Here is a 16,957-nt window from a genome sequence, read left to right as displayed (position 1 = left end):
ATCAAAAGAGTGACCAAAGGTCTGTTTTTCCACTTTGTAGACCATCGTTTTCCTTCGTTTCTAGCTTAAATTCATTTCCAAAAAGTGCATAGCGACCCTTATGGATGCTATATTCATTCCTCATGCATATAAATCTCAAAATAATATTGCACAAACATATATACTTCATTGAACAACCTCAATCCATCGACTTTTCATCCTTTCATTGTCCGATTCTTCCAAAACCACTTTGAAAGCGTCCAAATAGTTATAGAAACTACCTGAAACATTAAGAAAAACACAAACGAAGCGCAATAGAGCACAAAAAGGACAACTTATGCAATTGCGACCTAAAAAGCGATAAAAGACTCAAAAAGCAACTATAAAACTAGCATAATTGTGCCTATAAACTCTATATAAATGTGATTTATCAACTCACCGAGCAAGGCTTGATATAGTTGGTGAGGAATTCACATTGGGTTGAATCCTCCCAACCGTGGAATTTGGAGGTGAGGAACCTATATCCTTCCCCCTTACTTTTAAGTACTTCACCCGTAAATGGGACAAAAAGAAAACATGAAGGTTGAGGTCTAGTTCGTCAAAATGAGACAAAAAAACGGAATATTTTAAAACGTAAGTAATACTCCCTCTGTTTTTTAATAAATGTTACACTTACTAAATTTGACCGTGTTTTAATAAGTGTTACACTTCCTTTATTGGCAAAAAACTACATTTAAATATATTATCTCTCTCTTCTCATGGTCCCCACCTAAAACCACTACTACTTTTTATGTTCTATCTTTCCTCTCACATGTACTCCCTCCGTTTTTAAATACGTGCTCCACTTTTCTTTTTCGACCGTTTTTAAATACTTGCTCCATTTCCTTATTTGGAAAGCTTTTATAATATTTAACTAATTTCTCTCACCTAGTGGACCCAACAAATATCATATTTTATTAATTTCATATTCTCTCTCCTCTAATTTCTCCACTATTTTTTGTTTTTTTTTTTTTACAATTTTTTATTTTTCCACCAACCCCACTACCTCCATATTTTATTAGTTTCTCCAATTTCTCCTAAAACTCCGCGGATGGAGAAATGTAGCAAGTATTAAAAAATGGAGGGAGAATTACTTTTCAATAAACTATTAACCCCACTATCTTTCCATTATAATTTTTTAATACTCCAACAATTCCATTTACCTCTTATTTTATTTAAGTTAATCAAATTGCCCAAAACTATGTGTCGGTCAAACTGTAACACTTATTAAAACACAAAGGAGTAAAGCGATATATGGATATATACACCACAGTTTATTGCATTTAACACCAAAAAAGGAAAGAAAAAAAATAGGGATATACACAATTTAAGGTTGAAATTCAAAAATAAATGCAGTGGTAGTAGGTGGAATTGAATCACTTAAGTCATGATATGACACAGAGACGTCTTTCATTTTCCCATTGCTAAGAATAACACCTGCTCATTTTGCTTCATCATTTTCATTCTCTTTCTCTCTCCTCTTCTCCTAATCTCACCCAGTTTCCGATTACCGATTCTCATTGAGTCTCCGATCTACTTCCCGCTAGATTCACTGGCGATCTTCTTCTACTCCTATTGAACGATTCCAACGAAGGATCGCAACTATGGGTATAATTTTTAATTATTAAATGTGATTTTTGTGGAAATTTAAATCGATGTTGTGATTGTTGGATTATTTATATTATAACTGTTAATTTAATGTTTGTGGTTTAATCTGAAAACAAGTAAGATTGAATTAAATTAATCGTGGATTGTTTATTTCTCGTATTTTTTAATGGATTGAGCTTAATTTATTGATAATATGGGTTGATTCAAAAACAAGTAAGATTGATTTTTTACAAATTATGGATTGTTTATATTTGAAGTAATTGACTTTTTATTCATCGATAATTTAATATCAGTTGATGTTGATGGAAATATGCTCTTTAAGAATGATCAAAAGATTCAAAAACCTTTTGGTTTTGCCTATTGGTAGATGCTACACCCGGTTGTACGTAGATTTAGATGCAATCGGATGCAATGACAATGATGTTATAAAGTGATTTTATTTTATTTATTTATTTTTTATTTTTTTGAAAATGTATATATTATAGTGTTACATGCTTTTATAATGATGTTTGTGCCTTTTATGCTATTATTAAGTTCCGATTGTAGTGCTTTTATTTATCACAAATTGCTTGTATAATAAAGTTATGTGCTTTTATTGTCAAAAAAAAAAAAAAAAGTTATGTGCTTTTAGAATAATGTTTGTGCCTTCTATGCTATGGAGTATTATTCCTAAATAAACAAGAATCTCTAACCATAAAGTATAGCAAATCTTTGACTTGTTTATAAAGAAAGTCATTTTTGAATAACCAAGACAATGTTGTTTTTAATCCCAATATACAACCGAGTGTAGCTTTTAAATTGCGGGTTTCACAGCGTTTTAGTATCTGGACTTCAATTTTGATTAAATTATTGACTCACCATATGATGTGGGAATCAACTTGTTGAATTGCTGCAATGAATTTGTGGATTTTCAAGATTTTGGTATTTTTTTCAAATCTAAAGTACTGAATGAAACTAAATACGGAGTAACCATTAAAGGTTATGCAATATAAGCAATGAGATAAATTGAACTGAATAACCTTTAAACAGTACTGATAATAATAACCTTCTAATCTTTTGATTCTACAATTCTTCAGCTTCTGAGCATCCTTACAAGGGAATCTTCACCAGTCTACCCAAATCGGGTGGTGGTGAATTTGGAAAGTATTACAGTCTTCCAGGTCTTAATGATCCAAGAGTTGGTAAGTTTGGTTTTTAGAACTCTGTTGGTATAGTCTATGACTTTGACTAAATGCTTACTTGGTTAAACTAACAATTTTCTTTTGACTTGGTTGTTTTATATCGCAGAAAAGTTACCTTACTCCATTCGGATCCTCTTGGAGTCAGCCATTCGCAACTGTGATGGCTTTCAAGTCACAAAGGATGATGTTGAGAAAATCATTGACTGGGAAAACTCAGCACCTAAGCTAGTTGAAATCCCCTTTAAGCCTGCGCGTGTACTTTTACAGGTTTGTTACTTTGTTACTAAGTCTGGGTATTGTATTGGTATATGTATGAAGATTCGTGACCAATATACAAATACATTAAGCTTTGTTTTTGTTTCTAGGATTTCACTGGAGTGCCAGCTGTGGTTGATTTGGCTGCAATGAGGGATGCCATGAGGAACCTTAACAGTGACCCTAACAAGATCAACCCATTGGTCCGTTTCCTTTTCTGTTTTTATGATGAACCTGAAAATTATAGTTCAGTGACTGTGACCCAGTATAATATGCTACTATAAGCCATTCACTGTGCTTTATCATAGCAGTCTTGTTTTTTAATTATGTCTTTAACCCAACAAAGAAATGGGCAAAAGGGAAGAGTGTTACCATGTTCAGTGCTTTGAACTAATATTTTTGCTTTCTTTGTACGCATTTCATTTTCTTAAGAACCATATACTTGTAATCTTAACTTTAGTCTCCTTATTTTGCATGGCAGGTTCCTGTGGATCTTGTCATTGATCATTCAGTTCAAGTTGATGTAGCAAGATCTGCAAACGCAGTCCAGGCAAATATGGAACTTGAGTTTAAGAGGAATGGAGAGAGGTTTGGTTTCTTAAAATGGGGATCAACTGCTTTCCGTAACATGCTTGTTGTTCCACCTGGTTCTGGAATTGTGCACCAGGTAAGAGTAATTCCTGGATTTTGATCATTCGCAAGGGCTGATGTTTACTCGTATTTAATTATTTCATTAGAGTGTTTAGTAGGACATTATAATTTTTGATGTACTGCTAGCAGCATACTGGCTTAATCATGTTGTCCTTTTGTTTTTTCCTCTTTGCTTTTATACTCTAATAATATTCATTGAAATAGAATGCTCCTGGGTCTTCCTGAGAGACCATAGAGTTGGTAGGGTGTTCATTTTTTATATTTATTTTATTTTATTTTAATATTGGACTCTGGTGTGTTTTTCTTTTCTTGATCAAATAAGATAGTCTTTTATGAATTGGTTGATTAAATAGAGATTTCACCTACTCCTGTTCCATTAAGTATGATAGATTTTAGTTATTTCTTTTTGTTGTCCCATTATTTAACGCGTGACTTTTATGATCACAGTTATGGTGAGATGAGGAAATGTACTAATATAGGATAATTTTTATTAGTTCACCCGAGGTTTACTTATTGAATTGGATGACTAGAATAAAGTCTAATTGTTATAAGCACAATATATTGAAAGACTAGAATAAAACTTATAACAAAGTAATTAGTGGTAATAATACTGCCTATACTCAAGTTCCTTTATTTTTCTTTGACACCCAAAATTTTACCAACTTGAAAGGACTCTACATTTTATACAAGTGGCAATATGTTTATGAAGTAAGGTATAATGTTTTCAATTTCCTTGACATCTTGATTTCGGGCTTGATTTTTTTTTGGGCAAACTATGTTAACTATTCAAGAATGTTTCTAATGAAATTACAGGTCAATCTGGAGTATCTTGGACGGGTAGTTTTCAACAACGAGGGACTTCTTTATCCCGATAGTGTTGTTGGTACCGATTCACACACAACCATGATTGACGGGCTAGGTGTTGCTGGATGGGGTGTTGGAGGAATTGAAGCTGAGGCAACTATGCTTGGCCAGGTGGGTGGTGCTAATAAGATATTCCTGCTTTACATCATAATGCAAAATTTGCTGCAGTGAATGTTGTTGCTGGAAAGGCTGAAATAAAGTACATGGCTGATTTAAGTAACATTATAAAATAGAAATAAGGGGTTAATATGGTTGTGTGCATATGTATGGTATCAGGTGTTATTTGGTTGACATTGAATTTCATTCCCATAGGCATTTGTTATGACATTGAAATTAAAATCCCACATCAAATTTCCTAGGAATTGACTAAACTTATTTAGTTATGAAGGCTATTGCAAATCATGGGAATTTTGAGTTATCACGGGGAAGGGGGGAGGGGATTGGTAAATTGATTCCCATGTTTGTGGGCATTGGAAATTCCCATTAACTTGCACTTCCTACATTTCCACTTTTTATTACAAATCACTTATTTCTAAACTCGTATCAATTCAATTCCTCCATTTGTTTTTGTTCAACCAAACAATACCTTAGATTTATTTTGGGTGGTCTAAATTGTAATTTGTAGATTTTTTTTTTGGGTGGTCTAAATTGTAATTTGTCACATGTGCTTGGCATTTTTTTTTAAAATTAATTTTTTTTTTTTAAAAAAACTGTTTCTTTATTGCACTTCTTCTTTGGTATTCACTATTCTCTGCTCTGTAATACAAGTTTTCTATTTGATGAATTGCTTAACCAAGTGTAGTCCCATGTAAAACAAGGCATAAACAACTGATCTGAATTTAAATATAGAAAAGAAAAAGAAGTTATACATGCTATTTTACTATTCCCTGTATTAATACTAAGATATCTTAGAAGTTAGAAGTATCTAGGTTCTATGGATCATCTTTTGTTTTGTTTTTGTTTGTTTGTTTGTTTGTTTTTAATTGATATTTATAAGCCCTTATGAAAGAGGTTTTGGATTTTTTACTCCCTAACACCATGTGGGTTTGATTGGACAGCCCATGAGCATGGTTTTACCCGGTGTTGTTGGATTCAAGATGACTGGTAAACTACGTGATGGTGTTACAGCCACAGATCTGGTTTTGACAGCAACCCAAATGTTGAGGAAGCATGGTGTTGTTGGCAAGTTTGTAGAGTTTCATGGTAAGTTGGTGGATGGTTACATGTGGAGGTGTGGAGGGTGGTTATTTGATTAGTAGGGTCATTGCAGAAGTTTATGTTTCTCCTTGCACTTACAGGAGAGGGAGTCGGTCAGTTGTCACTTGCTGACAGGGCTACTATTGCCAACATGTCTCCTGAATATGGAGCAACTATGGGTTTCTTCCCTGTGGATCATGTTACTTTGGAGTACCTAAAATTGACTGGAAGAAGTGATGAGACTGTGAGTTACAACATATACCTTATCTCTTTCTTTTTTCTCTGTATTTTAAAAGTTGTATTAGTTTTTACATCAAGTTAACCATCACTAAATTTTGTGTTTCCTTACAGGTTGCTATGATCGAGCAATATTTACGGGCAAACAAAATGTTTGTTGACTATAGTGAGGTTGAAACTTGTCAAACTTTTTAGCTTTATCATTTAGCTGTGATGTTGGCATATATGTTCTAATATAAACAAAATTATTCCTGTATCAGCCTCAACAAGAAAGAGTTTATTCATCATATCTCCAGTTGGATTTAGCAGATGTTGAGCCATGCATATCAGGACCAAAACGGTACGTTTCTTATAAATATTTCCATTGGATCTGTAGAATGGTGCTGATGTGACCCGTTACTGATAGGCCACATGACCGTGTTCCTCTAAAGGAAATGAAGGCTGATTGGCATGGGTGTCTTAACAATAAAGTTGGTTTTAAGGTAAAACCATCTGCTTAATTTTCTTTACTTGTTTTTCTAATTTCTCGTGCTACTCATTTCACTATTCCTCTCTTGTATATATTGTTATTATGGACTCTCATTTGGTGTTAATTCATTACCTATCACATTGTTATCTTGTAGGGATTTGCTATTCCCAAAGAAGAGCAGGATAAAGCTGTTAAATTTTCGTTCAATGGCCAGAGTGCTGAATTGAAGCATGGTAGTGTTGTTATAGCAGCAATAACAAGTTGCACAAACACATCAAACCCAAGTGTTATGTTGGGTGCTGCTTTGGTCGCAAAGAAAGCTACTGAGTTGGGTTTGGAGGTTAGTTAACTTGCCTCTTATGATTATGTTTTATGTCTTGCTCTTAGGATTCGAATGATGACGCATTAACAATTCCGTGATATGTTTCTGTAAATTCCTTGGTTTATTGCCATTTGAAAGGTGGTCGGTTGAATGAATTGAACAAGTTCCTTAAATAATAATTCGTTTTACATATAAAAATTAATTAATCTTGTAACACAATTACATTCCTACTTGTTAAATGTTTTACCAATGAAGTAAATTGTAGACTGTTGTGAATAGGATAGGTGGTTCTAGTGACTAGAGATTTATATGTTACCAAGCTCTGAATTTGAGGATTTTCTTGCACCTACTATTCCCTTGTATGTGGTTTTCTTTTGAGGGCATGTTATAGTAGGATGTAACAATATTTGTTTGAGGGCATGTTATAGTAGGATGTAACAATATTTGTATCTGAAATTTATCAATGGCTATATCTTATCACATAAATTATTCTTAAAGGAGGAAAAAAATTACTCATGGTGGTAGTAGTAATACACTAGTATCATACCATTAATCTAGTTTTTGTGCCAAACCTTACACTGTTTTGTTGTATGTTTATGTTGTTTGGTTTATGTTTCTGAACTTGTTACTATTTAAATTAGGAGTGGCTTTCCCTGGAAAAAAAAAAGGTTCGGAGTGGCTCTTTCACTAGCCCTCTAGGTGGTGCGAAAAAAAAATGTAGATCATATTGTTTTGTTTGCCATTTTGTTTAGATACTATGTTAGGAAATAGATGAGGATCGATTGATTTAGGTTACGTGTTTGATATGCGCGGAACATAGACAACAATATATAAAACATAAATTTGAGAAATAAAGTAGAAAATAGAATAGATGAACACAGAGATAGATGTGGTTTGGTCAACAAGACCTACGTCCACGGGGTAAGGGATATTATATTCTTATTATCTTTCATGGAGGATAAACAAGAGAGATAACAAAAAGAGATACAACACTCTCCATCTCACAAAATCTCTCAATAGTAGAGTTACATAACGGCTTGAATTAGCTAGGCTAATTAATCAATATTTAGCACTTCTTATTGTCCGCCCAAAGGCTCCTTATATAACATAAGAAAACCCTAAATAATTCCTTAAGGAATATCATTAGTAGCCATCATAAAAAATCCCGAAAATAGGAAGCAAAAACGTCTCATTCGACTAGGCATGGGCGTGCTATATAAGGCTTGTCCGTGTCCCTTCCCCAGCTTTGACAGTCTTTCATAAAACAGCCATAACTTTCTTATCGGAATTGGGCATATGACCTACCGTTGGAAAGCTCTTGAAACAAGCTATAACCTCCATCTTAAATCACCTCAAGATCACTTCTGGATTGAGAGATATGTGCATTTGAAGTTGACCCTTTGCCATTGTACTAGATTTTAAGTCATATTTAACATACTATTTGGTGGATTGTTTTGCTTTTTTTATCATCCTTTTCAGCCAATTATATAATAATTTTTTCATCAGGTCAAGCCCTGGGTTAAAACCAGTCTGGCTCCTGGATCTGGAGTAGTTACAAAATATCTGGAAAAGAGGTAATGGTTTTTGTCATATATTGATGACATAATTTTTCAATAAAATTAATCAAAATGCTTGTTTATGGATCATTTGTTTTTCGGTTTGTGCTTTATATAGTGGTCTGCAGAAATACTTGGATCAACAGGGCTTCAGCATTGTTGGTTATGGTTGCACAACTTGTATTGGAAACTCTGGTGATCTACATGAATCTGTTTCTGCAGCTATCTCTGAGAATGGTATGTCCATTGTGTGTGTTAATTATGCCTTAGCTCTGTCTGTTACTCTGTTTAGATACTTTCTAGCATAAACTTCTTTGATGTAATCCAAATATTGTTCTAAGTAAAAATAGTTGGCTTGATTTTTGGTTTTTGTAATATTTTTGCTCTCTTATTTCTGTCTCTTTTCTATATCTTGATTTTTGTTACAAGTCTGCTTGAGATCACTCTGAAATCCACAGGGCTACATATAGTCTTTAAAATGTAAAAAAAGCACTAAACATGCTTATATACAGTAGTTGATGGTAAATTTTCAGTGACACTGCCATTTCTGCAGTCTATGTCTTGTTTGTGATGCCATATTATTATATCATGCATTGCATTAACTTGAATGCTCATATTAGGGCTACTTTCTAACAACTAAGAAATGCTTCTAATCTACCATGGTGTATTGTGTGCCTGGTTCGTTTTTGCAGACATTGTTGCAGCAGCTGTGCTTTCTGGTAACCGTAATTTTGAAGGGCGTGTTCATCCTTTGACACGTGCCAACTATCTTGCTTCTCCTCCGTTGGTTGTTGCTTATGCATTGGCTGGAACTGTAAGTACACAACTGCCTTCGGATATGCATGGTATCTAGATTCAATGGTTGTTTATGATAGTTAAAATACACCTGGACACTGATGCAGGGATGAGCTCAGATTGTTTATGGTTTAAGTTTTTCTTATTTTTAGTTGTGTATTTGATAATGCATTGATTCCTCATTTTCTTGAGGTTGAACAAAATTGAAGGTTTGTTGAATTGTGGAACTGCATAATTATTTAATACTTATTAAATATCTAGTTCTTTTAGAGTTTTTAATTTCAAGGCCGTGTAAAAAATCAAAAGAATTTGTTTTGCTGGGGGTAAAACTAAGGGTTGGATGAATGGATGGTATTCTTGTTATATATGTTTCTGTTACCGCACTTGAGTTTCTGGATTAATTGGATTATAAAGATGTGTCTAGGATTCTTGTGGATGGATATTGGTTCTATAATAAATGTATTGCTTCTGAGGGTGATTACATCAATGAGTGGTTTTGGTGCCTCTCCCAGGGGATTTTTTGGGACAACTCATGTAGAATGGGTCTGAATCCAGCAGTCACTGCTGTGAGGGACTCGTACTTCTTAGGCAACTTTAATTTGGGCTTCTTTAATGTCCTGTCCAGATCATGTGTTATGTTTCGTGGGTATATAGTTTGTACGAGTGTGTAGCTTTTTACCATTGTAGGTTTTCTCTTCTGGGACAGTCTTCCACTTATCTGTGCATGTGAAACAAAAATATGACTAAGAATTCCAACTGCTTATAATTCATTTTATGAAGGGCAGAACCAATAAAGTAACACATAATTCAATGAAATCACTATTTTTCTCTTTTCTTCTTCTCTCATTTCTTTCATCTTCAGATCTTCAATTATTTTATTTTATTGTAAGGGACACAAAGTTGAAAAATATCAATTAACCTCAATAATCTTGCATTTTATAGGTTGATATTGATTTCGATAAAGAACCTATTGGTACTGGGAAGGATGGGAAGAGCGTTTACTTCAGAGACATTTGGCCCAGCAATGATGAGATAGCTCAGGTATGGCCTTTGTAATATGCTCTGTAGTAACTATTTTCAATGATGAGAATGAAATTTAATGCTCTTTATGCTGGTGTAGGTTGTGCAATCAAGTGTATTGCCCGACATGTTCAAAAGTACCTATGAAGCTATCACTAAGGGGAACCCCATGTGGAACTCTCTTGAAGTTCCTGTTGGCACCCTCTATAAGTGGGATTCAAACTCCACATACATACATGAACCCCCATATTTCAAGAATATGAGCTTGGATCCACCTGGACCTTTTGGAGTAAAGGATGCCTATTGTCTTCTTAATGTCGGTGACAGTATAACTACCGATCATATCTCACCGGCGGGGAGCATCCACAAGGATAGTCCTGCAGCCAAGTTTCTACTTGAACGTGGGGTTGATCGCAAAGATTTCAACTCATATGGTAGCCGTAGAGGCAATGATGAAGTGATGGCAAGGGGTACCTTTGCAAACATTCGCATTGTAAACAAGCTCTTGAATGGAGAAGTGGGTCCAAAAACAATTCACATTCCAACTGGGGATAAGTTGTATGTTTTTGATGCTGCTATGGTAAAAACTAAATCTCTTTTCTGTTGCTTTAAAAATGATACTTATGTTGAGATTTTAGTTTCTTTAGTAAGGAAATTTAATTGCATGAGACTTAATACATTCAATTTCAATCATAATTGCAGAGGTACAAGGAGGCTGGTCATGAAACCATTGTCATAGCCGGTGCTGAGTATGGAAGTGGTAGCTCTAGGGATTGGGCTGCCAAAGGTCCAATGTTACAGGTAAGTGGATTTTAAATGTGTATTAGGTTTCTTTGCTCTTGTTAGTATGAAGATGCCTAATAATGGAGAATAAATAATGTGATTACAGGGTGTGAAAGCAGTGATCTCTAAGAGTTTTGAGAGGATCCACCGAAGTAATCTTGTAGGTATGGGTGTTATCCCTCTATGCTTCAAGGCTGGTGAAGATGCCGAAACATTAGGACTAACCGGTCACGAGAGATACACAATTAACCTCCCTTCTAAAGTGAGCGAGATTAGACCGGGACAAGATGTCACTGTAAAAACTGACAATGGAAAGTCCTTTGTTTGCACCCTCCGCTTCGATACAGAGGTGATTATTATGAACATCCTTTAATTAAAATTCGATTGTTTTTTTTTTTTTTTTTCAGTGCATGGCTAAATTCTGAAATAATATTTGTATGAAATTGTTTTGTAGGTTGAGCTCGCCTATTTCGACCATGGTGGAATCCTTCCATATGTCATTCGTCAATTGATGAAGCAATAATTTTTCATCGATTGAAATAAGTTTTGGTGGTCAAGTTCGGTGTTCTCTTGCTCTTCTCTGCCTTTCATACAACAAAGAATTTCCAATAGGGATTTTTTGTTAATAAGTGAGGATCTTTTGATTCAAAATTTCATGTTTGTTTTAAGGTAAACTTGTCAAAATGTACCTTGGTTTACATTCTTTATGTGAATTATCACCTTAATTAATTAATTTTATCAAATAGCACTTTATAATTTTCTTTTCCGCTGAAGAAGTCAATTTTTTAACTCCCCTGTTTTCCTCACTCTGTACACTTCCTCTTCCTCCAATGTCAGTTGCTCCAATCCTTCTTCCTTCTCCATTTTTTTTTTCTCTCTTCATTACAATGCTGTAAAATAACAAGGTTCTGCATATTCTGCTAGTTTTTATTAAAATTTAAAGACCGTACTTACAGTTTACCTTGAAATCGTCCGTTAAAACCCAGTCAAAGAACAAACTGAATGTAACCCTTAACACAATAGGAACGAGTTCATACATTCAATTATCCCCACCAAAAACAATTTACCTCTAGTATATTTGTAAGACAAATATGGAGTATGAGATGTAAAATTTGTTATGATATATGAATTCTACATAGATTCAGCATCTTTGTTGGTGTCTATTGAGTAGAATGAAAGTTTTTGCTGAGGAAGAAGCCAATCTTTTCCATCAATATATGATACATCCAAATATGTTGCTGCCTCATTTTGGTTAAGTTGCTTACTATAAGAAACCCTATTTGCGTAACTTGCTCCTGGACCCGTGCATTCATATTCTCCGAAGAAAACAGTCCTGTTACAATCACATAATAATCGTTAGAAAACATCTTCTATTTGATCTCGACACTTCTCACTTTAGTCCGTTGCTATAAGTTCTGAACGCTTGTACATTTACTTTGTGTAAATAGTAAGTGTTGAGATCAATTAGAAACGGAGGTAATATATTGCATTTATCTTTATTTTTTTGGTGTTTGCATTTATCTTTATTCATTCATTAAAATTAAACTTTACTTCTCTTATTGTATCCTTATTGTATATTTCCGAAAAAAAGTTAAAAAGAGAGAATTTACGTACGAGTCTCTAGAGGGATCTCTCCAATCATTCCATCCATCAGGAGAAACAACCTCCGACATGTATGTCTTGGAAAACACAACTGTTGAATAGGGTCCCCAAGCTCTACCGAGCCAAATTTTACCACTTCCACCAATGTTGCAATTCACAAAGGAGAATCCTGTGTTTTCATCTTGTGATTGTCTCCCGTGTGCCGTTATTGATCCATCCACCCCTTGTGCATTCCCAGCTATCGAGTTAATTGTGCAATTCTACAATGAAAATACAACCATTTTATTTCAATAACCTTGTCTCATTATTTGTTACCTTGTGACTATTCTAACTAAAACCACAAACATATATTCCCTTCGTCTCTAAATATATATATTTTATTTATTTGTGACACTACTCGACTACTATTAAAGTAAGAACAACATTTAGAAGAGTATGGAGTTTACAATAACCTCGTAGAGTGATCTAGCTTCTCCGAAAATGAAATCAATAGAACCTTGAATGAAGCAATCCTTGAAGTAATGCCTGCCACGATCATCATTAAGTGTGTCTTGAGACCCATAAAATCCACATCCATAAAAGGCAGCTTCATCACTTGATATTTTTAGTGCCACTCCTTGCCCTCCTTCATCTCCTGGAGATGGTTGAGGTGCTGAATTCTTTTCTCAAACACCCAATGTTCGTTATAACAAAGTAAAATATAATTTTCTATTGCATGCAAAACACTATAAATACTCTCTCCGCTTTAAACTGTTTGCACAATTTGCTTTTTCACGGTCTCCAAATTACAGGTTTGTTTATTCTCTCTATATTCTTGAGTGTTACACTTTGACTGTCACATATTCGTTTTTTCGAAAGTCAAATTGTAAGCCTATGTCTGTTATAACCACTGAGTGATGCATGAATTCGTACTCATAAACTCCATACCATTTAAAGATATGTGTATAATGCTAATGAAGAGTCCTAGGGGTCATAGAACAAAATAGTGGATACTAAGATTGTATATATCCACCTTTTTCCTTACCACAACAAATTCTTTGTTTACCTTCTTGTAGGAAATTAGAAATGACAAGAATTTCAAGTTTACACGATATAAAGTGTCTAAATGCATACACCTTAGTGAATTAATAAAACTTATTTATAACTCTTTATCTGACAAGGTTGACTTGTGTCGCTATTTACATTGCTTCTTTATATAGACGGATATTGGGTAAAATGAAGTTTATCATTGGTCATTTGCTCTCAAGTCTCAACAATTCAAAGTTATAAAAATTTGCTAATATAGTTATTAGCTAGGGTTGCTAAATCTCAATATAAGTGCATGCCCAAATTATGTATTTACCTGAAAGCTGATGTTGTAAGCTGTAAATCCAGGACTAAAAATGGTGACTGAGGCACTAGAGGCTGTACCGCCGGTCGATTTCGAAGTGTCATTCCATGAAATTATTGTGTTTTCATAACCTTTACCTTGGATTATCAAGTTGGTTTTGTTAGCATTAATCGTCACCTTCTCCCTGCCATCATACGTAGATATCATGCACGCAATTAACTCATCTAACTCTAAGCTCCAACAATAAAAACATATAAAAAAATTACTATGTCAGTTTCATACATATATATATATATATATATATATATATATATATATATATATATATATATATATATATTTGAAACAAATGTCTGTTTCATATTATTTGCAATGATTAAATTATTTCTACTCACATCATATCATATCATATCATATCATATAATAACTAATATATAAAGCTAAACTTTTAGCCAGGCCACGAGACAGCGACACTTGGCGCTTTAACTTTTCGCCAAGTGTAGCGCCAAGTGTCGCGCCACATAGGCGACATATAAGATTTAGTATGACACCTCTAACGCTAGATAAGAGAATTTAAGATAGATTTTTTTTAAGATAAAAAAGTTATTTAGAGTTTTATTTCTGACAAAAAAGTTATTTATAGTTTTATTTCTAATAGGACTTCTAATTTTCCATATGAATAAGTAGATTGTAACTTTAAAAATATATCTTATAAATATGTTAAATTAAATTTATATCATCAAATTTATAAAGTTGTACAAAACAGGACTTATTTATGATACACTTTAATCAACCAAAATAAAACTTCGCATTTTGATTTTTCGTCAAGTGTCACGTCATGTAAAAAACAAATATGAATTGGTGTGACACGCATAAGATAAATAATTATAACTTTTAAATACTTTTAACACAACTTTAACCCGTCTTTATAAGTAGCGAATTAATGTAAGGATTTTTAAAACATAAAGATATATATTGCGGAGGGAACTCGGGGCATCGCCCGGGGTACGTACTAGAAACTAATATATAAAGCTAAACTTTTAGCCAAGTCACGAGGCAGCGACACTTGGCATTCTAACTTTTCGCCAAATGTCGAGCCAGAATGCCAAGTGTCGAGCCACGTTGGATAGATTTAAATACACTTCATAAGATAAAAAAAAGTTAGTTTAGAATTCTATTTTGAATCAAATTTGGATAGAATTTTAGGATAAAATTATTAATTTAGAGTTTTAATTTCATTAAAATAAAATTTGAGTGTCGCGCCACGTTGGATAGATTTAAATTGACTTCATAAACAACCCGGGCATCGCACGGGCACAAAACTAGTTTTATGTAAAATCGTTGTGAATAAAATAAAACGGAGATACTACTATACTTTGACCTTGGTCATTAGCTACATGGCACTTAATTTAATTAATTTAATTTATCTATCATTTCAATTTGTATTTTTTGTTTTATTTGCAACATTTCTATTCCCCACTTATTTTTACTGAACTTAAATTAATTTTATTGAACTGAAATTATTTTTGATGAACTGAAATTATTTTTACAGATTTTCTATTATAATTCTTCTTTAAGAAAACTGAAATTTTACTAAACTAAAATTATTTTTACTGAACTGAAATTAATTTTACTGTATTGAACTTACTTTTGCTGAACTGAAATTATTTTTATTTAATATTATTTTTTTAAGGTGAAGTGAATAGGGTCTTATTGATGCATTATTTCAATCATGAATATTTTTAATTACTAATAAGTAAATATTACAAAAATTATTTATTATGAAAGCATTAATCGATATAAATCTAATGGGATCTCGCATAACTATGTTTTCCATTAACTATAAGTCACTAAATTCAGTCAAAATAGGGTATGTAAATAATGTAAAAGTCAATGAGTTGTAAGTAATAAAAAATAATTTTAAAAAAAGATGAGGAAATGAGGAAATGCCGAGTACATAATTAAGCTTTGGACTAAGTGACTAACCTGTATATGCCAGAGTCTACAATGATGAGAGTATAAGAAGAGCTAGAATCTGGCACAGCATCAATTGCTTTTTGTACACTACTAAAATTGCCATAACCATGCAAATCTACCGTTAAAGTAAGAGAAACACGGTATAAAGACGGCAACCTAGACCCCCATTTTGACTCACCACACGACTCGTGTGGCTCTTTCGGGTGGTGGTAGTCGTGGTGGTCGTGTTGGTCATGGTGGTGATGTCTTCTCCAAACACGGTCACCAAATTCCTTAAAAATGCCTAGGAAGTCATCAAAATTACGCGCTTGTTTAATAACAAGGGGTGAAATAGAGGATGAAGAGTTCATAAAAAGGGTGAATGCAATAGAAACAAGTGCAATGACAAAAGCTAAGAGCCAAAACCAAGAGATGGTTTTGAGTTTCATGACTAAAGCTCGGCTCGTTTTCGGGTTAAAGATGATGAAGTCATGAAGGGAAATGACTATTTCTTATATAATATGTGATCATGTGATGACTTTGTGAGGAGTAGTGTAGGGTGATTAGCGTAAAAGAAATGAATTCATGCAATAGTGAATTACTATTATTAGTTATAATAAATAATGAAATAGTATATAGATTAATAAGACATTTATCTTTTCTTGCTTGAAAGTAAAGAGGGTAGGAAAAAGGGTAATGGGCAGCAAACAAGATTGGAAGATGGATACGCTAAACAACAGAAAGGGAGAATGATGAAAGGTGCTACATGCGTATGGGTGTCATTCTCAGCAAGTACATTTTGACTTCTTCTCAAGATATGGTGGTAATTCAATCTATTTGATTTTGATGGTATTTGAACTAATTATTGGTTTTTATAACATTGTAGTTTTGACCCAATTCAAATTACTAAAATTAGGACCGGTTTTGTTCACCTTTTTCGGTTTTATAAGTTCAAATAAGATTAAGCAAATTTAGATAAGATAATGAGTTCGAATAAGTAAATCAGGTGAATTGAACATATCATTATTCGATGTTAAATTGATTGACGTGTAGCCTGATTTTGACATGTTTGAATCGAATTTCAATAATGAAATACCCCGTAACAAATTGTTA

General features: G+C 33.6%; 2 protein-coding genes across 2 annotated transcripts; one reads left to right on the top strand and one right to left on the bottom strand.

The window, feature by feature from the left end:
• Nucleotides 1-1,365: 1,365 nt before the first annotated feature.
• LOC145623844 (putative aconitate hydratase, cytoplasmic) lies at nucleotides 1,366-11,722 on the top strand. Its single transcript, XM_081676727.1, has 20 exons — nucleotides 1,366-1,626; nucleotides 2,703-2,807; nucleotides 2,914-3,074; nucleotides 3,173-3,265; nucleotides 3,544-3,729; nucleotides 4,527-4,688; nucleotides 5,636-5,780; nucleotides 5,876-6,018; nucleotides 6,126-6,182; nucleotides 6,272-6,351; nucleotides 6,418-6,493; nucleotides 6,635-6,820; nucleotides 8,309-8,376; nucleotides 8,477-8,595; nucleotides 9,051-9,172; nucleotides 10,096-10,194; nucleotides 10,274-10,753; nucleotides 10,876-10,974; nucleotides 11,063-11,305; nucleotides 11,411-11,722. Exons 1-20 carry the CDS (start codon nucleotides 1,623-1,625, stop codon nucleotides 11,477-11,479), a joined length of 2,697 nt encoding a protein of 898 aa, XP_081532853.1. The 5' UTR covers nucleotides 1,366-1,622; the 3' UTR covers nucleotides 11,480-11,722.
• A 74-nt stretch (nucleotides 11,723-11,796) lies between these two features.
• LOC145623845 (putative pectinesterase 15) lies at nucleotides 11,797-16,412 on the bottom strand. The gene is made up of 5 exons (XM_081676728.1): nucleotides 15,875-16,412; nucleotides 13,901-14,072; nucleotides 13,011-13,217; nucleotides 12,571-12,818; nucleotides 11,797-12,289 (listed from the first exon to the last, which is right to left on the bottom strand). The coding sequence occupies exons 1-5, from the start codon at nucleotides 16,291-16,293 to the stop codon at nucleotides 12,088-12,090; spliced, it is 1,248 nt and encodes a 415-aa protein (XP_081532854.1). The 5' UTR covers nucleotides 16,294-16,412; the 3' UTR covers nucleotides 11,797-12,087.
• Between the last annotated feature and the right edge of the window lie 545 nt (nucleotides 16,413-16,957).

This window comes from Chenopodium album, chromosome 3 (genome assembly GCF_948465745.1).
Source record: "Chenopodium album chromosome 3, dcCheAlbu1.1, whole genome shotgun sequence".
Classification (NCBI taxonomy): Eukaryota; Viridiplantae; Streptophyta; class Magnoliopsida; order Caryophyllales; family Amaranthaceae; genus Chenopodium; species Chenopodium album.
This window is presented reverse-complemented; position numbering and strand designations above follow the sequence as displayed.

What these genes read in the sequence shown, in the direction of transcription:
- LOC145623845 (XM_081676728.1), bottom strand. Translation starts at nt 16,293, where the DNA reads ATGAAACTCAAAACCATCTCTTGGTTTTGGCTCTTAGCTTTTGTCATT. An exon ending in CTTACAACATCAGCTTTCAG is followed by an intron (nt 13,218 to 13,900) that starts GTAAATACATAA and finishes GTTTGAGAAAAG; the next exon opens with AATTCAGCACCTCAACCATC. An exon ending in AGAGATCCCTCTAGAGACTC is followed by an intron (nt 12,290 to 12,570) that starts GTACGTAAATTC and finishes TGATTGTAACAG; the next exon opens with GACTGTTTTCTTCGGAGAAT.
- LOC145623844 (XM_081676727.1), top strand. An exon ending in AGGCAACTATGCTTGGCCAG is followed by an intron (nt 4,689 to 5,635) that starts GTGGGTGGTGCT and finishes TTGATTGGACAG; the next exon opens with CCCATGAGCATGGTTTTACC. An exon ending in CAAGTTTGTAGAGTTTCATG is followed by an intron (nt 5,781 to 5,875) that starts GTAAGTTGGTGG and finishes TTGCACTTACAG; the next exon opens with GAGAGGGAGTCGGTCAGTTG.